This window comes from Athene cunicularia, assembly GCF_003259725.1.
Source record: "Athene cunicularia isolate RWA chromosome 6 unlocalized genomic scaffold, athCun1 chr6_part1, whole genome shotgun sequence".
NCBI classification, from domain to species: Eukaryota; Metazoa; Chordata; class Aves; order Strigiformes; family Strigidae; genus Athene; species Athene cunicularia.
In genome coordinates, this window is record NW_020799105.1 from 4,177,323 (window position 1) to 4,197,476 (window position 20,154).

Below are 20,154 nucleotides of genomic sequence, written 5' to 3' on the forward strand. Positions count from 1 at the left end.
TAATGTTAGCTATAGAAGAGTTTGGGTGCTTTTCCTCAGAAGAGGGTTGAAAACCTAATTGTTAATGTGTTGATTTTTTTGATCTCTAGATGAGACCTGCTAGAGCCAAGTTTGACTTTAAAGCACAGACACTAAAGTGAGTACAGCTTGTTACTATTGCCTTGAGTGTTCTTCCTCTGTTTTTTTCCCTTATGATGCAGCATTTATGAAGTGTCGTTCAATTGGATTCATATTTTGGGAGTGTCTTTCCAGCAACTCAAAGCAGAAGTGTTTATAGTAAGGCAGGAAAAAGTAGTGTGAATCTTGCAGGTCATAGCCTCTAAAGGACCTTTAGGGAAATGTATCTGTACCCCATGTGATTTTTAAGGCAAACCTGCATTCTTTACTGGAACAAGTGAGTGCTCTGCTCTGAGGATGGGTGGAGCCATAGAGAGCACTCTGGCTGATGTCCCTCCTTGCACCTTGTAAGCAGGACAGCTGGGTGAGACCTTTCAGTGGCAGTTCTGTCACTGCCCTTGTTCTGAAGATGGAAAGGGTTCCCCTACATGACACCCTGGATTGGAGCTGGGAGAACTGTGTTAGCCATTAGCTCACTGTATAAATCTGCCATACAGATTTGCTATGTTCAGAAAAACAGATATGCAGAACAGCAGCATCCTTTTCACTGTGCTAAGCCCAGCCCAAAGTCAGCAAGGGACTTAAACATATGCCCTAGCTTTAAGCATGTAGGTGGGTGCATGACTCAGGATTTTCCTGATTCAGGACCTATAAGGGTACAGAGTGGTCACTGCTCCCATGACATCTGTGGATACACTAGTGGATGTTTCTGGTGGTATTGTTGTACCTCCAAGCCCTGTTGTGGTTCCTCAGGTGAATCACACAGCACTACTTGTTCTTTTTGAGGAACGCTGCTGTGAAGAGAAGGCCTGGAAGGCCCTTTCCTCTGCATGAGCCTGGAGAAGCTCTCATTTTAACATTGCTAGGGAGGGAAGAAAGAACAACAGAATTCAGTGAAGGACCTGCTGTTTTTCTTCTCAGGGAATATTTTGTTGTATGTTCTATAGGTGATGATTTGTGAAGGTTTACACAGCATCTCTCCAGCACCTGTAATAAAACAGAGATGTAAGGTGTAACTGTTGTGTTGCTTGAGCATAACATACCAGGTGCCAGACAGCAGTAAAGGAGAGCTTGTGAAAATCATGTTAGGAAAGGTGGGGTTGCTTGTTTTCCTGTGGGGACCTAAGTAGTAGGTTTATGAGCCTAGTACAAGCTGCCCACAGTGGGAGTTCCTTAAACTGCAGACATTCATAATTTTAGCAATGAAGACTGTAGATTGAAATCCCTATTGTTAGCTGAAGTGAGGTCAGTGATTGCACAACCATAGGCTGACCAGAAGTCTAATTGTTGCAGGATCAACACTAGCATGTGAGGGAGTTTGTCTAATCAGCAAACTAGCTTCCATTAATATCATGTGTCTCTTTGGAAGGCACTTGTGACATGACGTGTTTCAAAACAGGAATTAAGCACTGCTCACCATATCCAACATGAAAAGCAGCCAGTGGCATCTTTTGCTTGAGCTTGACCCCATTACTGCTGGAGGGTTTGTGGTTAGTAGGCCCCTGATAGGCCAGCTTTTTTGACAGAATGCCCAAAGAGCAAGAGAGTCCCTGCGTGTCATGACACGAACAGGGTAATTCTCAACATATAGCTTCCACTTTGGCTGGAGCATGATTTATATCAACCGGGCTGATGCAGACCTTGGTATTTAGGGATTGCTGGACAGAAAAGCATGTCTGTTCTCCAGTGAAGTTCTGATGGAGTGCTTGTGTTGTTAACAGGGAACTTCCTCTGCAGAAAGGAGATATTGTTTACATTTACAAGCAGATTGACCAGAACTGGTATGAAGGCGAACACCATGGCAGAGTTGGCATCTTCCCACGATCATACATAGAGGTAGCTGCTGTCCTTGCAGATGTTCTCTTCGCCCACTCCCTTTTTGCCAGCAACCAGTTTATGGGCTTTTCGTATGTGACTTAATTGATTCTGTTTGTTCATTTTAGCTCCTCCCACCAGCTGAGAAGGCTCAGCCCAAAAAGCCATCACCATTGCAAGTATTGGAATATGGAGATGCTATTGCTAAGTTCAACTTCAATGGGGATACCCAAGTTGAAATGTCCTTCAGAAAGGTAAGACTTTAGTTGTGCTGATGAATGGAATCCAGACAAATGCTGAAGTTTAACACCAGTAACTTGCAATTTCAAAATTAAATCTTCAATAAGATAAACTCCATATTCAGGAAGGATTCCTTTTCATCACCCATGTTTTTACTCTGTAGTCATTATGTAGCACATTGCAGGAGAGTGTTGCAGGTAGGCTGAATCAAGAAATGCCACTTGCTTCCTTAGGGCTAGCTGAGAAGATACTTTGAGCACAAGTGCTGGGAGCCTGGCTCTGCAAGGCAAATTAGATGTTTGGTGACGTGTGTCTGGTCTGATCTTCTCCAGTCACATGAGAATGGTGATACAGAAAAGAATGAAACTGGGTTCATCTTCCTTCATACTACAAGCCAAATCATAGAGCACAGGCAAGCAAGGTTCTGTGGTATTGAAGTGATGTGACTGCAGAGTGACAGGATAAGAAAGGGTTGTGTAATGGCTGTTCAGAGCAAAGTCAGACATATTTAGATTAAGTAGCAGCATTCCACCATCTCAACCAGCTTTCTGTTTTGATGCTCAGATTAGATCTTGTCTATCTTCTCTTTCAATTATACATGAAGGTGGGACTTGCTGTTTATATTAAGGATCTAGAAGTCACTTCATTTGTCAGCAAAACAGGAGAGAGCGTAGAGAGACGTAGTTTAAACTGCAGGCCTGTGCATACTGCCTGTATACGTCATACCCCTGAGAGTCTTGTGGTCAGCCTGAATCTGCTGGTTTCCATTTTTTTAACTGACTTTAGCAAGTAGGGTCTTGAAAATATGAGCATAACTGAGTCTGAAGACAGCTCAAGTCAGCACCAGAAGATCTGCATTTCCTCTTTCACTGAACTGAAAAATATCATTCCCACCCAGAGGTTAGGGTTAGGACCACATAACTGGGAAACAGGGGGGGCTAAGAGCCACTGATTGTTTTAAGTCAGCTGCAGCAAGATTAAAAAATGTAATCTGCTTTGGAATGATGGAATATGTTAAAGTCGGAACTATATTCCTGTTCCTTTCCATAGGGTGAAAGGATCACATTGATTCGACGAGTGGATGAGAATTGGTATGAAGGAAAAATCTCTGGCACCAGTCGCCAAGGCATCTTCCCTGTCACTTACGTAGAGGTGCTCAAACGACCAGTGGTCAAGAATGCCATTGACTATCCTGACCCACCAATGTCCCTGTCCCCTAACCGCAGCATGACAGCTTCACCACAGGTATTTGGACTAGATGCAGCCAGTTACAGCACCTTGCAGAACAGAGGGATGTTGCCATTGCTGTGCAAGAAGCAATAGCTGAAAAAAGCTGTAGTTAAGACTAGTGTTTTGCACAGTAAAAGCCATGTGCTCCCTGCAGTATGCTGCAACTGCAGGAAAAGGTGATGCTTTTACCAGAATGGTTAATGAACAGGTCATTTGAGGATTTGGAGACTCAGCTTTTCATCTTTGATCTGTAGCTTGAATTCAGGCCAGGTTGAAAGGGCTACAGTTGACAGCCATCTGAATAAATTTCACCGCCAGAGATGGAATGAATTGGTAATCCAGCTCCTCCTCAGTGCGTGTTTACACTTTACAGACCTCCACTGTGATGAATTGATTTTTATTATGACTATTAAAAGGACATCATAGACTGTTATAGTCTGTAGGGGTCGTCATGTTGATCCCAGTCAGCTTGAATTATGCTGTATACTTACTGTATGTTCCAGCTCATGACCAAGGTTTTGGGAGACAGTGTCAAGAGAGCAGCTTTTATTATTTGAACTTGGTGCTAAATGAACTCAGGTTTTGAGAGCAGGCCAGTCTGGGATCCTCCATGAATATTAGATTCACTATAAGCCATACCACAGTTCAAAACAAAAATCAAAATTGCAGCAGGTAATTGTATGGGGATCCCAGAACGTTTGCTATGGAAAATGTATCAGGGAGGCAGTGAGTCTCTAAATCCGTGAGTTTTGCTCTCATCCTGCAAATACTCATGCTTGAAAGTCAGCGTACATGTCCGGGTCATGGCCATGAGGTTCTGGTGCATCTCCCTCTCACCCATGGGACTGAAGCAAGGTCATTCTGAGGTCAAGACTGCAAGGAACGAAAGTGGAGAGTTGGGATCGGGAGGAAAAGATATATGGCACAGAATGGATGGGAAAGGCTGCCATGGCTCATGCCTGGTGTCTGTCTGGATCTTCCCTAAAAGGAACGTTTTTATTCTTAGCCATTGTGTAAAAAGGAAAGTCTTCTTGCTTGTTTGGAGTTCCCTGTCAAAGTGGACCTCAAATGAGCTTTTCTGTTTGAGCTTAGCAGTCTCTGCATAGCTGTGGCCTGTCTGCCACCAGCTGTCTGCAAGCTTCTACCTTTGATGCAAGGGATTGTATCCACCCTTTTTTTGGTTTCCTTTGCTATTTTTTGATTCCTCCCCTGGTAAATCAGTTCTCTCCTTTACTTTTTGCTTAACTTGGCAGAGAACTGAGAAATGCTCTGATCAGTGCTAATGTAGCTGATCTCACTGATGTCACTGGTGGTAATAGCTAAGGGTTGACTTGATTATGTGTTCTGCCTTTATAAACAGAGGATCTACTTTAATCACCTCAATACCAATAGCCAAAGCTGGCTTTTTTGATCCCTTTCTCCTCCACAGCTTCAGTAATCCAAGTTTCTTGAGGAGTAGTCATTGCTCATGCAATTGACTTTGGGTAAAGTTAAAATTAATTGCAGCAGTGAATTCTGACTGGGTCCACAGTGTGAGTTGCTGGAGCCCCAGCTATTAATGCCAGGCCAGTCAACTGATCCATGCTGCCATCGTGGATGGTGGCTTCAACTGCTCCCTAAAGGACTTGGGGCATAAGGTATGGAGTCTGAGGAATTCCACAACACATTTTGTGTCTGGGATCCTGGCAAAGGCTGGAGAAGGGTATTAGCAGCACAGATATAGACTGGACTCCCTGGTTGGAGTAGCTGACAGCACGTTCTCCAACACCTGTCCATGAAAAACTTATGCACCATGCTTGGTCACAGATCTGCTCCTCTCCACACTCACTCTCTTTCCTTTTACTTTTGCTCGGTCGTTTTGAATCTTCCTTTATTATTTTTTTGTTCATTTCTTTCTTTTTCTCTCCTGCTTTTGTCTCCTTCAAGTCTCCCAGCTCTGAGCTGCTCCATACACCAACTCCTCCGCCTTTGCCTTTCGTGCGCCGCGCCTTGTCTCCAGAGGTGCAGGCAGTCACATCTGAGTGGATTGCTCTGACCGTGGGAGTGTCTCCTAGCACCACTCCTGCCATAACTCCTCCATTGCCTCCTCCGCCTGAAGCCTCCCTCTCTCACACTGACTATCTCTCGCCTTCTGCTGCAGCCAGTCCTTCCCCCACAGTCAGCCTCCACCATTCTCATCTCTCTGGCTCCTCGACTCCCAGGTCCATTAAATCCCCATTGCCCTCTTACTCATCTAGACCTCAGTCCTCCACTCACGGTTTCTATCAGACCACTCTGCAAAGCGAAGAAAAGTTTGTTGGCTCCCCTTCTCCCAGTGTGAGCTACTTTAACTCCCCTTGCTGGGCAGTGGAGAGCCCTGAAAGTGTCCTCGCAGAGCAGCATGACACCACTGGCAGCCAAGCCTGGCTCCAAAAGACTAGAGAGGGCAGCAGCAACCCCGAACAGGGTGCTCATGCTGTTTCCAAGATCTCTGTTGAGCGCTGCCTGAAACCGTCCCAACTAGACATGCGTGTGAGCCCAGGAAAGAGACCTGTGGGTTCCTCTGAGGACAACCAGTTGTGTCAGGAGCTAATGGCTATTGTGCAGGGAGGTAAAACAGAGAAAAGACACATGAGGAAAGGTGATCTGGGAAAGTTTCAAAGCGGGGAAAAGAAGGTACTTCTCCTGCATGTGTGTGTGTTGCTCTGAATTGCTGATTTTAACTGATGTGTTGAGGTTTGTGCTGCTCTGCTGGCCAGGCAGAACCAGTGGCTGCCACGTGTCATTTTCATGATCCCAAGACCTTCTTCCAGGGGTCACCAGTGGCATCGACTGGATAGCAATCAAAAAGTTTTAGAAGAGGGCTCATGATGAGTGTAGTGAAAATTATTTTAGAATAGATAATAACACAGGACTGACTCAGTTGGTCACGTCTAATGATTGTCCCAGATAGTGGCTATTACCAGACGTGTCAGGTGAAAGTATCACACAGGCCTCATGCCCATATACCTCACTATGTAGAATACAGGCAATTCCTTGCTATTCAGAGATTTTCCAGTGTGCAATGGATCATCTTTGGTTATAGGATTTATTTGTTCCTCCTAAAGCTAAGGACTGAAAAGCCTTGTAAACATCAACCTGGCTTCTAGAATCACAAAAGCTGTCCCTGTGGATCCAGAAACCTGTGGTTTAGTGAACCTTAGTCTGAGATGTGCATGACTGTCAGGGAGGCTTGATTGTTATCTGTTCATTGCAATTTAAAGGTAATTTATTACCTTTGCATTTCCAAAATGATGTGAAAGAGTCTAGTCACAAATGAAAATTAGACCTAGTGATACTTTTCCCCAAGAGTTTTTAGTTATATGTAGCTGTATGTTACAATGAGAGGGAACATAGAGGAACCCTTCAGTAGCTTCTACAACATATCTTTTGCTCCCAGTCTTGATACAGGAGATCTGCCTTACTTTGCAGTTCTCAGTTGACTTGGGGTCCATTGTGGGCCACAGCCAGCCCAAATAAATTACAGCACCCCCGTGCTACCTTGTATAAGGGTGGAAGTTTATAGAGCTCAAAACCATAGCATTATAAATACTGTCTTGGGTGTACTGTGATAGCCTCCATGACATATCCCATCTAGGCAACATTAAATTATGAGGAACTAGGGTTTCTAAGATGACACATTTCACACTGGGAAATCTTGAGATAAATTGTTTGATTTCTGCTTGAATCATAACCAGAAGTGTATCGAAAGCTGTATAAAGACTGTGCTGTTTACCATCTAGATGTATTCTTAGTAGCATTTTTTAGAGGCGTAACCTGCATGTTTAAAACAGAATGAGGTGGTCAGCTCAGACAAACCAACTGGAAACTGCACTTGCCCTTGCATGAAGTTACGTTTGCTGTGTGTGCATCAGATTTACTGGACAGTAGATGCTCTTATCACTAGCAGTGATTGTGATAAGAGAGTGTGTGCCAAGCTGACCAAATTTTCTTTTCTTCAAAAGACTGCAGACTCAAAAGCATTCTCTTCATCTGCTCCATTCTCTTCCTCTGCCCTCTCTTCCTCTACTGTCACAACACAGCCACCTCCCAGACTTACACGCAGAGTCAATAAGCCACAGGTAATCATCTTTGCTGATTACTGTTCCATTACTTAGAGTTGTTTCCATGCCATGCCATTGTTTTGTCATATGCTTGTTTAGCCATTCATTGATTCCACAGGTGAGATACTTCTCCTGTCATTTAATTCAGAATTTTTAATTTTTAAAAGAATAATGTTACATGACTACCAGGCTGTGCAGAAGGGCAGGTATGGGCAAAATCTTCAGCTGGTGCAAATTCACAAAACTCAAGTCTGGGTTTCTGCCAGTTTATACCATTTGAGGATCTGATTTTCTGTTCCTCCAAAGGATTAACCCAGGGCTTATTTAGTTTTGACCTTGAATTTCTACAGCTCAATTGCATTATAAAGCATTATCAGTGGACTTGTTAGCAGAAATGATGTAGCATGAGATACTTTGGTTCAGGTTTTATTTAACCACCTGAGATCAAGATTCAGGGTTTCAGTGTCTCAGAGCTGGGGATAAGGCATACACAACTTGCTATCCACTATGTCAGGGACCTGTTCCAGCCCTCTCCTGTAGGATTCAGAGTTTCTCAGCTCTATTGCTGACAGCTGCAAACGTCTTTAGAGAGGGATGCAGTAGGGTGTGTGCAGCATGACCAACTGGGCCTCAGCACTGTGTGGCTGGGATGTCCAGGGTCTGGGAATGAGCAGTGCCAGGGCTCCCAGATGCTGGTGTCTCATCAGTCCTTCCAGGCAGCTTCCACAAGATGGCAATGTTTGAAACAGAAAGCTCACAATTAGCAAAATCTGGACTGAGTTTGTAGTGAATGGGTATTGGAGGGGCAATCTTCGGCTTGATCAGTGAACCAGGCAGGCTGTTCACGCAGGATTAATGTGGGAAGTAGTTGCCAATGTTAGTTATTTTCACGGTCAGTTTATGAAAGCGAGATACAGCTTTAACCCTGAATTTTTCCTGTTACATTTATTCATTTAATTTGCCTCTGATCGTGAGCTTGCACAACTTTTTACTGAACAAACCACCTCCTGCTTCCCTTCCAGTTTCAATAGCTGAGTTCAGTAGGATACATATTCTGCATCATGTTAAAAATGCTGGTGCTTGCATTGGATGTATGCAATTCAAAAGAGCAGGAGCAAAGAGCCACATTTAGAGAAAGATGTTTCTCCCGAGAGCTGACTAGAACACAGTTCTATTTTGGGTGTTGCACCTGGTTGTAATAGGGCCCTGTGGCCTTTCTTTGGAGTCAAAGTCAAGCCAAAATTTATATTTTGTATGTCTTGACAATCATCAGTGTCAAGTTAAAAGTGTGTGACATTATCAGTAGTCTTGACCTGCTTTCCAGCTCTAGGCCTACAGTTATTTAGGGAGCAGGAGCAGTATTTATATGTGCAAATGACTTCTCATTATCCACACGACACATACAGAGTCTGATGGCTTCAGCAGAACTGCAGGTAATATCCTGGAGGCCTTTTCAAAAATCTGACATCTTTTAATTGATTTTAATCAAATGAGAAAAGCACTTAGGAGACATGGAAATGAGACATTACATTTGTTTTTTGTTTCCATTACTGTCCATCTCTGGTATTTGAGATATTTTACCATTTTGAATTTTAGTTTTCTTTCTCATTATAGAGAACCTCCCCAGTATGAAATTTTGACTCAGGTTTTTTTGCAGGTTTAAGACCTCTTTGGTACAGGGCTTGTGTAAGGACTCTGTTCTTGCCTATTCTGTTAAGTAATAATGTAAAGTGTGATGGCTCTTTAGCTATTCTGAATTTACTCCCTTTTGTTTAGTTTTGCAGTCCAAACTAAAAAGAAAGAAGAATGACCTGACAGCATGTGAAAGATATTTCAAGTACAACTTACAGATAATTTATTTCAATATTCCAGTAAAACATGATATGAAACAGTAATGTAATCTATCAAATTAATTTATTTTAGGGGACCCTCAGGAATTTTCTGGTTTAATTCCTATTTTACTCTGAGGTCCTGTTAGCACAGTGTGACAGTCAGCATTGGTGTTTAGTGAATGTGTGAGCAGTGCAGCAGCTTTGGCCCTGGGGCTGGACAGTGGCTCTGAGGTGGGGAAGGCAGGAGTGGCTAGATGCGGGTCCCTATATTGCCCAGCAGTGTGAGGGATGTCAGAGGAAGGCTGTCTGCTCCTTTCCACCAGTACAAAACCACTCAGGCAGAGCAGCGAGTAGTTTAACCTGCTTTGTGCTAGTAGAGAGGAGAGTGTATGGGGAGGATGCTCAGACCCCATGTTCCCCAGCACAGACTAGCTACACTTATTTAGCATGTTCATGAGGTAGCACTATCTCCAAGGTAAGCTTTTATCCCCTCCAGTGGTTTTCTGCTGCTCCACAGGTTCATCGTAGAAGTGTTTCTGCCCAGCACATATATTGTCCAAGTCAGAGTGGCACAACCTGCAGCAAGCATTGGTACCTGCTCCCCATGGAATACAGCCTTCAGCTTCTGATCCAGGAGCAGACTTTCCATTGACTCTGATAGCCTTTAAGTCAGGCTGCTCCGCACTGCAGCCTTTTCAGTGTCCTTTGTGAGAGCTTTTTTGGTCACCTTTCCCCTTGCTTTCACCAGAGTTAGGGCTTGGTGTGTGCAGAGGTTTTCCATTTTCCTTTCGGCTGGGCTGGAGAGTCCTCCCTGTTCATGGCTTTCCATCCATGTGTGGGACCATCACTGCTGATGTGTGCCCTTCTCTGAGGGGATACTGATTTGTCTGTCTGTCTTGTCTGTCTGTTAGTCTGTTCTGCTTAGCTTTCTCTTTGCTTATGTAGTCCTTTAACTCCCACCAGAAAGGAATGGAAGAAGATGTGAAAAACAAGAGCTGCAATGGATAGACACACTAATGTTGCTTAGCTAGGAGCAGAGAGAGCACTACTGAGTAGCCCCAGCATCTTTCTTCCTAACAGTTAAAGCCTGCCAGGTTTTTTCTAGGCTTTTATCATAGAACCTTTTTCTGGTATTCTTACAAACCTGTGGTGCTTTTTAGATCCATCCTCAAACTTCACACGAGGTGAAACCAATGGCCAGCTGTGCTTCAGGACTGACTGTACTGCATATTTGTATAGTCTGTAAATGTGGAGACATAGATGCTTAAACATCTGCTTGAGTTTATTCACTTAGTCTTAACAAAGCACGTAGTGTGACTGAGGGGATATGAGTTGAGTTGTCCTCATGAACTGTGAGTACTTGGTCACTTTTTAGGGCCTTCAGTTTATCTCCAGCAGCAGCTGGGCTGGCTCAATGTTTTAGGGGAACCTCAGTGTTTTATACTTTGGAGCTACGCCCCACACCCACTGATTCCTTGGCCATCTTTGGCACATGCAGCCACCACTGTAGTAGTACATGGGCTTTCTGAACCCATGCGTGAAAAAACATTTTGGACCTATAACACATTTTCTTTTTCCTTTATTCTCTTCTCTCCCTGCAAGAATAATGTAGGGGTTCGGGGGTTTTTGGTTGTTTGGTTTTTTTTAAAAGCCATTTAAGCCATGCTGTCAGGGTTACTTGTTTGAAGCAGTGGGGTGGTGCATTTATAGCCTAAAATTATAGGATCTGATCTGGTCAGTTTTTCATCCTGTTTGGCTAATGCCTCATAGTTGCTGGCTTTGGAGTGTTTCATCACCTCATGTAGGGCTCTGCTGTAGCTTTAGGAGTTAGTGCAGAGACACCCACTGCTTTGGTAGGAGTTGCCTGGTTCTCTGAAGCAGAGGCCAGATGGCATCCACTTAGCTGTGTGTCTTGTTGGGAACTGGGGGCTGTTAGGAGGACAGGGGACTGCTTGGCCTCTCCCCCTGCCCAGCTGCCTCATGGAAGTCCCCATGAGGATCCTGCCAGGAAAGGGAACGTGGATAAGTTTCTGATGCTGGTAGGCTGCATCTCCTGGTATTATACATACAAGCCTCTACCATGGAGCATTCAGACGTAGCATTATTTTTTTAGCTTTCAAATAACTAATTTAATTCATAGTTATTAATGCTTTTTGGAGGAAAAGTTGGTCAGGGAGGTCACAAGTAATCAATGAGAAGTGAACCATATGGTCTTAGGAGCTCATGGAGCAATTCCATCAGTCAGTTTATTAGTATGGAGCAGAGAAGCACTTTCTTGAATTAAAAAAAAAAAAAAAAAAATTCTTACATTTGACACTCACTTCAGTCTGGAAATTGGTTTTCCCAGTTACTTGACCACCTGAGTTAGCTCTGATATCATCAGATTTGATGCACTAAATCCAGTTGGGTCTGCACAATATTAATTTTAAATTTCTAACTATTCTATTTGCCTTTCAGGACTGATGATAGGCAGGAATAACTTCAAGAAATCCTGTCATGATTTTAGGCTACACAGTAAATGCTTTGAATGCAAATTCCACTGCAATTAGCCCCTCCAACTGACATTTAGTTTGCTCTCTATAGAAATATACATGGAAACAGAGTTTTGTTTCTTAGTGCAGTGATCCCAGATTCCAGCCCCAGACAGTACAGCTGACTGCTGTGGGGTTGGGTTGATCTAGAGTGGGTCACAGTCATCCAGAAAAGAGACAATTTGCTTTAATACAGTGATAGGCACAGCCCCAGAAGTCCAAAATGTGGTTCAGAAGACCTTTGAGAACGAGAATTAGGCAGGGATGAGCTCATCACTGTGCATTTCTCCAAATGCTTTGAGCATGTTTGGGCTGAAGGTGTCACAAACCTCTTTATTCTCTGCTTCTGCTCTGTCTTGCAATGCCATGAGAAGGCAAGCCTTTTGCTGAAGGACATTGTTGAAGTGAATAAAGAGGAGGAATGAAAGTATAAAACTTGAGGCCTTTGGAATTTGCGTTGAAAATTGTGTTGAATGATCATAGAGGATGACAGTGCTCTGTATCTTATCCAGTCCACTTTGTCAAGCAGTCCTGCAGGCAGTATAAATAACCATACACTAGTTCAGACGTCCCATTTGCTCACAAGCATGCCTCTTCTTTTCAGTAGGTGTTTGAATGTGCAAAAAGAGTGCAAAACCAGGCTCTGGTTACCTGTGCAGTTTTCTCAGTGACCTTCCCCATAAAACCACCAACCCCAAACACCCTGATTTTCCTTGCTGTGCCCTGGGACACGCAAGTCCCTTTGAAGACTTGTGACTGGGGAGGGAGGCAGGGCAGAGGCTGGTGGTTGGAGCTGGGTTTTCCAGTGAGGGCCTCCTCTGACCTGAAGCTCTGCCTCACTGTGGGAATTAACAGAGCAGCTCAGATCCTTGCTTGGTACAAGCTAGAGTGATTGTGATGGGGCTACGCGTCATTGTGCCTTCTGAGGGCTGACGTGAGCTGGTCTTTTTTTAAGAAGCAAGTGAGTTACTTTTCTCACCTGTGTCAAAATCATTGAGGACTTTTCTAAACAGCAGCAGATTCCTCTCAGCATGCCTTTGGCCTTTCAAGTTTGATGGTCTTGAATATGTGCTTCTGTCCCTGTTCTTTTTTTCACCCTACAGGAATGCACTATGACACTATGTACCATTTCCAGTTGTAGCGGTGTCCATAACCTTCCACTCTGATTCCCTGCTCTAAGCTTCTATTTTCCTGTCACCTTTCTCTTTGCAGTATTCTGCAGTGCAGTTGCATTTTTGTAGCCTAAATGTCTCTTGGTGTAAAAGAAAGACTATTGTCCAAGAAACATGGTGTTGGGGTGGGGAGGGGAAGAGTTGTTCATTTTCCTTTGTTGTCTGCACTCCACTTAATTTTTTAAAATTCTGACCAATATAACATCTGCTAAAATGTCTTCCTTATCATTTGCTTGGTGATCACACAGCCTTCCCACCATTCATTGAGAGCTGGACCAGATCTCACAGAGTCTGAAAAGAGCTATGTGGTAAGGCCACTGTTTAAATCAGATGTGTAGTCCTAGACTCTCTTCACCCAAACAGTAACACCTCAGTAGAGATAAAATTCCAGCACTGTTTTGAGCTGCAAAGTAGGTACATATTTATTTATTTGCATATATTGTTTTGTTTGCAACAGAAAAAGGGAATTTAGCAATTAGAAAAACTGTCATAGCCAATAAGGAGTTGGGCTAATTGTGCTGCCAGTCCCTGGGTATAAGTTAAATGAAGGAAACTGCATGAATAGAGTGGCCTGCCTTGCATTCTTGAACTGACTTCGTAGCATTGGTAATGGTGCCACTGCATAACTAATTGCAACCTCTCATGCTGCTGCTTTTAAAAATATATGTATATGTATTTGTTACAAATCTTCAAACTAAATGCCAAATTCTTCTGTATCTTGCCTGTTTTTCCATGCTTACACCTGGATCCCTTCTGCACTCCACTACCTGGATTTTTTTTTTTTTTTTTTTTTTTTTTTTTTTAACTGGACTTAATGTGCTGCATCTGGAATGTCCCATCTCTTCTTGTCTATATTTTTCCCTCCCTCCCCCCTGTTGACTGTCCTTTGGGTGTTCTTGGATGTCAATGCTGCCTACCATGCAGGAAGCTGTTTGCAATGAGATCATAAACATTGCAGAAAAGTCTGTTCATTACTGCAGTACTATTTCTCAGCCTCTTGACTCTCGCCACAAGGTGACCTCTAATGACCATAAACCATCTCTCATCATTTCTCAGCAACCTCAAGCACAGCAGCAAGGAGCCAGCCCTGACAGAAGTCAAATACCACGAGACATGTAAGTCCTTTTGGCTCCCATCTCTTCCAGGGGCCTTGTCTCTGGTGGTGAAGATGGGGAGGTGTGAAAACTTCAGCATTTCAGGAGTTAAATTATAATTATGAGAAATCATCAACTTTTACTTAAAGAACAAAAATAGCCATATCATCATAATGAGTAGTTTAAAATGGGAAGTTTAAACCTTTTAGTTAAAACCTTTAGTTTAATCTTTGTGTCTGTGTAGCACCTGAAACAATGACCTCATGATCCAGGACTGGGTCTCCTTTGAGCACTTGATTCATGCTGGTTATTGAGACAGACTCAGTGTCTTTGTGTCTTGAAGCTGGAGACAAATTAATGTCCACTGGCTACACCTGGCTGATATGGTATGGGTCAATGTGTTCAGCCCTCTTCTTAGCTTCTCACAGTACAGTGAGATGTCCCAAAACCAATGGCACTTGCTGTGTTGTTGGCCAGTTTCACAGATGAATTGGTGCCTGAATGATCAGAGAGATAAAGGCTGAGATTTTCAAAGCTGTTTGGTGGGATTTAAACCTGGAGCTGGTGTTAAGCTTGGTGGGGCCTTTCACTGATGGTTTTGAGAATAGTAGCCTGCACTGTCTGTTGAGAACTGAAGTTCCTCGGCAGTTGGCTCCTGAAAGGAACATTTGCTTTTGCCTGCCCCTTTGTGCAGAACAGGAGGTCTCACATCAGCTCTATTTTCACTACGCCAAGGCAGGGGATACAACCCTCCCCAGATCTGCCCAAAGATTTGCCCTTATACTGGGGGCCCCAGAGCTGGATACAATACTCCTAGTGGTGTTTCATGAGAGCAGAGTCGAGGGGGAGAATCACATCCCTACTCTGCTCTTGAGAGACACCACCTGCAGTGCTGTGTCCAGCTCTGGGGCTCCCAGTGTAAGAAGGACGTAGACCTGCTTGAGCAGGTCCAGAGGAGGCCACGAAGATGATCAGGGGGCTGGACCACCTCCCTTATGACAGGCTGGGAGAGTTGGGGTTGTTCAGCCTGGAGGAGAGAAGGCTCTGGGGAGACATAGCGGCCTTCCAGTACTTAAAGGGGGCTACAGGAAAGGTGGAGAGGGACTCTTTATGAGGGAGTGTAGGGATAGGATGAGGAGTGATGGTTTTAAACTGGATGAGGGTAGCTTTAGATAAGATATAAGGAAAAAATTCTTTATGGTGAGACATTGGAACAGGCTGCCCAGAGCAGCTGTGGCTGCCCCCTCCCTGGCAGTGTTCAAGGCCAGGCAGGATGGGGCTTTGTGCAACCTGGTCTAGTGGAAGGTGTCCCTGCCCAGGGCCAGGGGGGTTGGAGCTAGATGATCTTTAAGGTCTGTCCAGCCCAAACCATTCTGTAATTCTATGATTGTTTCCACTCTGCAAGGTTCCTTTCTGATAAACAAAGTGCCTCTGGTGCAATTGGTATCTTCAGGGAAGGATTCAACCTTAGATTTTGTTTGCACTATTCCTCCTCAGCCATGATTTATCCAGCAACCTTAGTGCAGTAGAGTAGACAGTATCTTTTTCTAAAGTCCTTTGCTCTGCCATTTTGTCATTCATGACCCTGCCTATGTGCCTGGGCAGGGGAACAGGTGTCTCATTTAGCCCAAGAATGAGCATATCCAGGCTTTGGTAGGGTATCTGCACTCAAACATTCTCTAGGTGCTACATGTTAGGAAGACTCTGGTTGTTACAGTCTATGGAGACAACTACATGGCAAAAAGGAAACAGAAGCTTTCTACATATCCCACACAGTGCAGGTGTGACACTTTTTACTGCCATGGCCTTATGACAACAGCCAATTTAATGCAGTTGGCTTCCACCTCTCAAATGGAAAACAAGGTCCAGACTACACTGAACAAGATATTGTAGGAATTAGAAAAGAGAAGGGAGACATCTCCTTCTGAAGGGATGTCAGGGAAATACAGTGGCTAACATGCAGTATCTTCCTGGTTTTAGAGTTAGCTACCAAGCCCTCTACAGCTACACTCCTCAGAACGATGATGAGCTGGAACTGAGGGATGGTGACATTGTTGATGTCATGGAGAAATGTGATGACGGCTGGTTTGTGGGTGAGTGTGATACTTGTCTGTCAGCAGACCTTTTTGAGATGCAGATGAGCAATTTTGCAGAGCATCTGGAAGTTGCTTTCATCTGCAGGGTCAAAACGGTGAAAAAAATCATATCAACTTTTTTCACAATTTCGCATCTTTTCCCAACAAGAACATTAAAATTAGGGTGCAGGGTGGTGGAGCTTTGTTTTTCTTGCTAGGTCTCTAGTTTTTCATTTTTTCCCCCATTCCTCTCTTCCTCCTGATCCTTCTTGCTCACACAGATGGCAAGGAGGGAAGCAACAGAGGGAAGCAAGAAAAACTAGATTTCTGTAGCTTTTCCAAAGCTGAGAGCACCGTGACAAGTTACAGAAAATGGCAAGTAGGGGACGAAGGATGGGAGTTGCAGTCCCTGAAAATCTAGCCTCATCTGTAGCTGTATGTTTAGCACAATCTAGCCCTTTACCTTCAAAGAATGCAAGTCTGGACAGCATTCTCCATCTCAACACTGCAAATCTAGGCTTGTTATTTCTTCTAAGGGAGATTTAGCTCATTTACATTGATAGGAGTTTGCTCCTAGCCTATAGGCCCATGAGCTTTCACCAGCACCTTATTGATTGTTAAAAGTGAAGTGAAGGCCAAAGATGATCAGTAGCAGAACTAGTTGTGATCTTTTCTACACCAAAAGGCTCTTTGACCAGGACTCCTATTTAGTTTTACAAAACAATACCTGCAGGCAGAGGAGGCTGCCACCTCTACCTTTTTTAATCCATACCATTCCTTGCATGGCTCCATCTTACTCTGGCTTCCTGGTGTTTTATTTTGCAACAGGTACGTCCAGGAGAACAAGGCAATTTGGAACCTTCCCAGGCAACTACGTGAAGCTTCTGTACCTGTAAAATAACAGTGATCCCATCCTGACTGTGGTGGGTTTGTTTTCCAGATGGTGTTTTTAAACAGTGAAGAAACAGACAATTTATGAATGTAATAGACAAGAGACGAGATGTGTTAGGAGGATGTGGTTATGTGGTACAGTATTGAGTTGAATGTGTAGCCCTGCTTCCACAAATTCAGGGTGTGATTTGTTTGCTGAAGAAGAGACAGTTTCTAGTTTACAGTGCTGCCTTTCTGTATTCCTCTCCACTCTCCAGCAAAAGTTCTGATGATAATCTTAAATTTGTATGGAGTATTTACCTCTGAGAAGGCTTCAGGGAAGCACACGGTATAGGTTTTGTTTGTGTGTTGAGATAGGATAGTGCTTTGGGGCAGTACACAGCCTTGCAGCTGCTCCCTTTCACTGGCACAAGGTTCAGGGAAGCCAGGCTTTCTTCCTGGTTTCTGCCTTGCTGAAGACTTACTTTGCTCTGCCTTCCCCTTCCATAGAAAACCGTTCCTTCATGTCACACACCTTAAGACCCATCAGAGGTAGAAGACAGCTGATATGGTTAAACTGCAAAACTCTGTGTAGAAAAGGAGTTTGGGACTGGTGGTTTAATCCAGAGAGTTCAGCCACAGCATAATGCAAACGCGCAAAAATCCCAAACCCTTTAATAACATATTGCCTATTGCTGCCAGTTTTTTTTCTTTTGTGCAAGGGGGTGTGTGTGTGTGAGTGTACCGTGTGCATCAAAACAAACTGAGTCCTGTTTTTTAAAGAGAAATCCACCTGGCTTTGGCATTTATCTGCACAATGGATAGAATTAATAAACAGAACGTTGGTGAGAGCAAATCCTGTTTGAGTCCTATGGCCATTCACTTTCTCTGCTCCTTCTGCCCTGTTGCTGGCCCTAAAGGATGACACACTTCTCCAAGCATACTCTTTGGGATGAAGACTTTGCTTCTTTCCTGGCATTAAATCTTAGAGGCTCTAATAAATCTAAGCCACATATCACTGAGGGTGCCTTTTTTTTTTTTTTTGTTACAGTGTCAGTGGTAGGTCTCAAATACATGCATTTTGGCTGTCTCTTAGTCATATAAAAAAATCTAATAAATTTGGAAAGCTGTTCCCAGCAGTTATTACCAGTTATAGATTCATATTTCCTTGATGAAAAAAAACATGGCTTGGCTGTATGCTTGCCTGTAAATCCACTATGAATACTCTTTTGATAGACATTTTGTTATTAAGAAAAAGCATACACAAAACCGGTTCTATCAGACTCTGATTCCTACAGTTACCATACAAATAGCAAAGGGTTCAATTGCTATTTTGTCATAAGCCGTATTTAATAATATAAAATGCCTATTTTTATGCTGATGCTTTTATACAGATTTATTAAGAGTAACTACAGCTAACTGTTAGCACAACTTGCAATGTTTTGATAAACTAGCCATGCTCCTGGATTTGAAATCAAATAGGCTTGTCTTCCACCTAGGTGGGTGGAAGAGAAGACTCAGTGTCTCAGAAGTTTGACTGTAAATATGTATATTTAACTTTGTACAGACAATGTACTTACCTTGTATAGAAAAATAATTTAAACACATTGAGTGAAGGGAGGAAAAAAAGGCAGTTGTGAAAGGTTGGGATTTTTTTTTCCACTTTTATTTAAATGATGGAATTCCATGTATGTTCACATAAAGAGTTTTAGCACAAAATATCCATTATGAAAGGTTTTCAGATATGACACAAAGCACCACTGTTTCTTTTCTGCAGGAGCTACCTTTAATCCTGCATCTTATTTATGGATTGTTTTTCTGCCTTGGGTTTGCCCTCCAGTTATTTGCAGCAATATTTAGGCCTGTTGCTAAGATTGGATAACACCAAATTAATCTATCCAGCAAAGTAACATGATGATACTGACTGTATATAACATACTTATTTAAAGGTTTATTTTTTGTTCTTGCTCTTGCCATTTTAAGTTACACACACACACACACACACACATATACAAACTGCAACTTATTTTTGTGTTGATTTTCTGTTTCTTAATGCAGTGGATTACTATTTGACAATTAATAAATGGAATTATTGAATTACTATTGTGTTCCTTGTACAAATTATTAAATAAAGTCTATTCCCGTTGTTCCTGTAGCGATGCATTTTTGTATTAGTCTGGGGCTCTTTGAAAGGCTGTGTCCGTACTGAGCAGTAGGTGTCTACCATGGGCTTCCCTAGTGTCCTGCACCTGAGGATCCACCTCATGATTTGGCCTGAGCTCACCAGTTCTCCCTCCTGAGCCATAGGCAGGCTGTGACTTTTGCTCGAAGAAATGAAGTTGTAAAAGCAAAGAAAAAGCTGGTTTACAGACAGATCTCTGTAACATGGAGTTGGGGTGTAGCTGCTGTGGCATGCATGCAGACCTGGGAGCTTAGGAGCACACCCGAGTCCCCTGTTTTACAAAGGGTCTTTTGTGATTCTCTCAGATGAGATGACCTCACAGGCTAAGTAGGACAAGAAACCCCAAATGCCAGCCTCTGTGGGAAGGGATGTCAGTTACTGTTGGGTTTACATGTGCATCTTTAACCGTGACGCGCCAGGTCAGAAGCCACGTAAAACACTGACTTCTGTGGTAGCTGTGTGCTGACCAGGCAGGTATGGCTGCAGCACTAATTCAGGGGGTTTGTGCAAGGTCCTGTGGTGAACACATCACATTCCCAGCCCTGCAACCAGAGAGCTAGCCAGGACTTCTGGGTGTACCTCGTGTAAAGGAACAGTCCCTGCAGAAGCAGAGCGAGGGATGGCCAGAGCTGAGCTGCCTGCGTGGGCTCACTGGGGCTAGGTACCATATGCAAGTACCACAAAAGTGTTCCCTGCACCTCCTCACGTCTGGCTCCTGTACACTGCCTGTACCCATCCCAAAGGCTCGTCTTTCACAAGGAGTTTTCATTTTCTTGAGTCATCCACCTTAGGCTGTACCAAAACTGAGCAACAGATATGAACTCTGCGGCAAAGCAGCCAGATGGTCAGGCAGACAGATAGGCGTCGTGGCTGCATTCACAATGATTTTAGGAAGTCAAACTGTAAACAAACCA

The 20,154-nt window shown here is 43.5% G+C and overlaps 1 protein-coding gene across 1 annotated transcript in view; it reads left to right on the forward strand.

The window, feature by feature from the left end:
- SORBS1 (sorbin and SH3 domain containing 1) overlaps nt 1–19,159 on the forward strand; it is a 78,740-nt gene extending 59,581 nt beyond the window's left edge. The window contains exons 26-32 of the mRNA XM_026851467.1: nt 90–136; nt 1,839–1,953; nt 2,061–2,186; nt 3,223–3,417; nt 14,076–14,134; nt 16,094–16,206; nt 17,017–19,159. Of these exons, the coding sequence (XP_026707268.1) occupies nt 90–136; nt 1,839–1,953; nt 2,061–2,186; nt 3,223–3,417; nt 14,076–14,134; nt 16,094–16,206; nt 17,017–17,084 (723 nt within the window). The 3' untranslated portion in view covers nt 17,085–19,159. The remainder of the gene's footprint in view (nt 1–89; nt 137–1,838; nt 1,954–2,060; nt 2,187–3,222; nt 3,418–14,075; nt 14,135–16,093; nt 16,207–17,016) is intronic.
- The last annotated feature ends 995 nt before the right edge of the window (nt 19,160–20,154 follow it).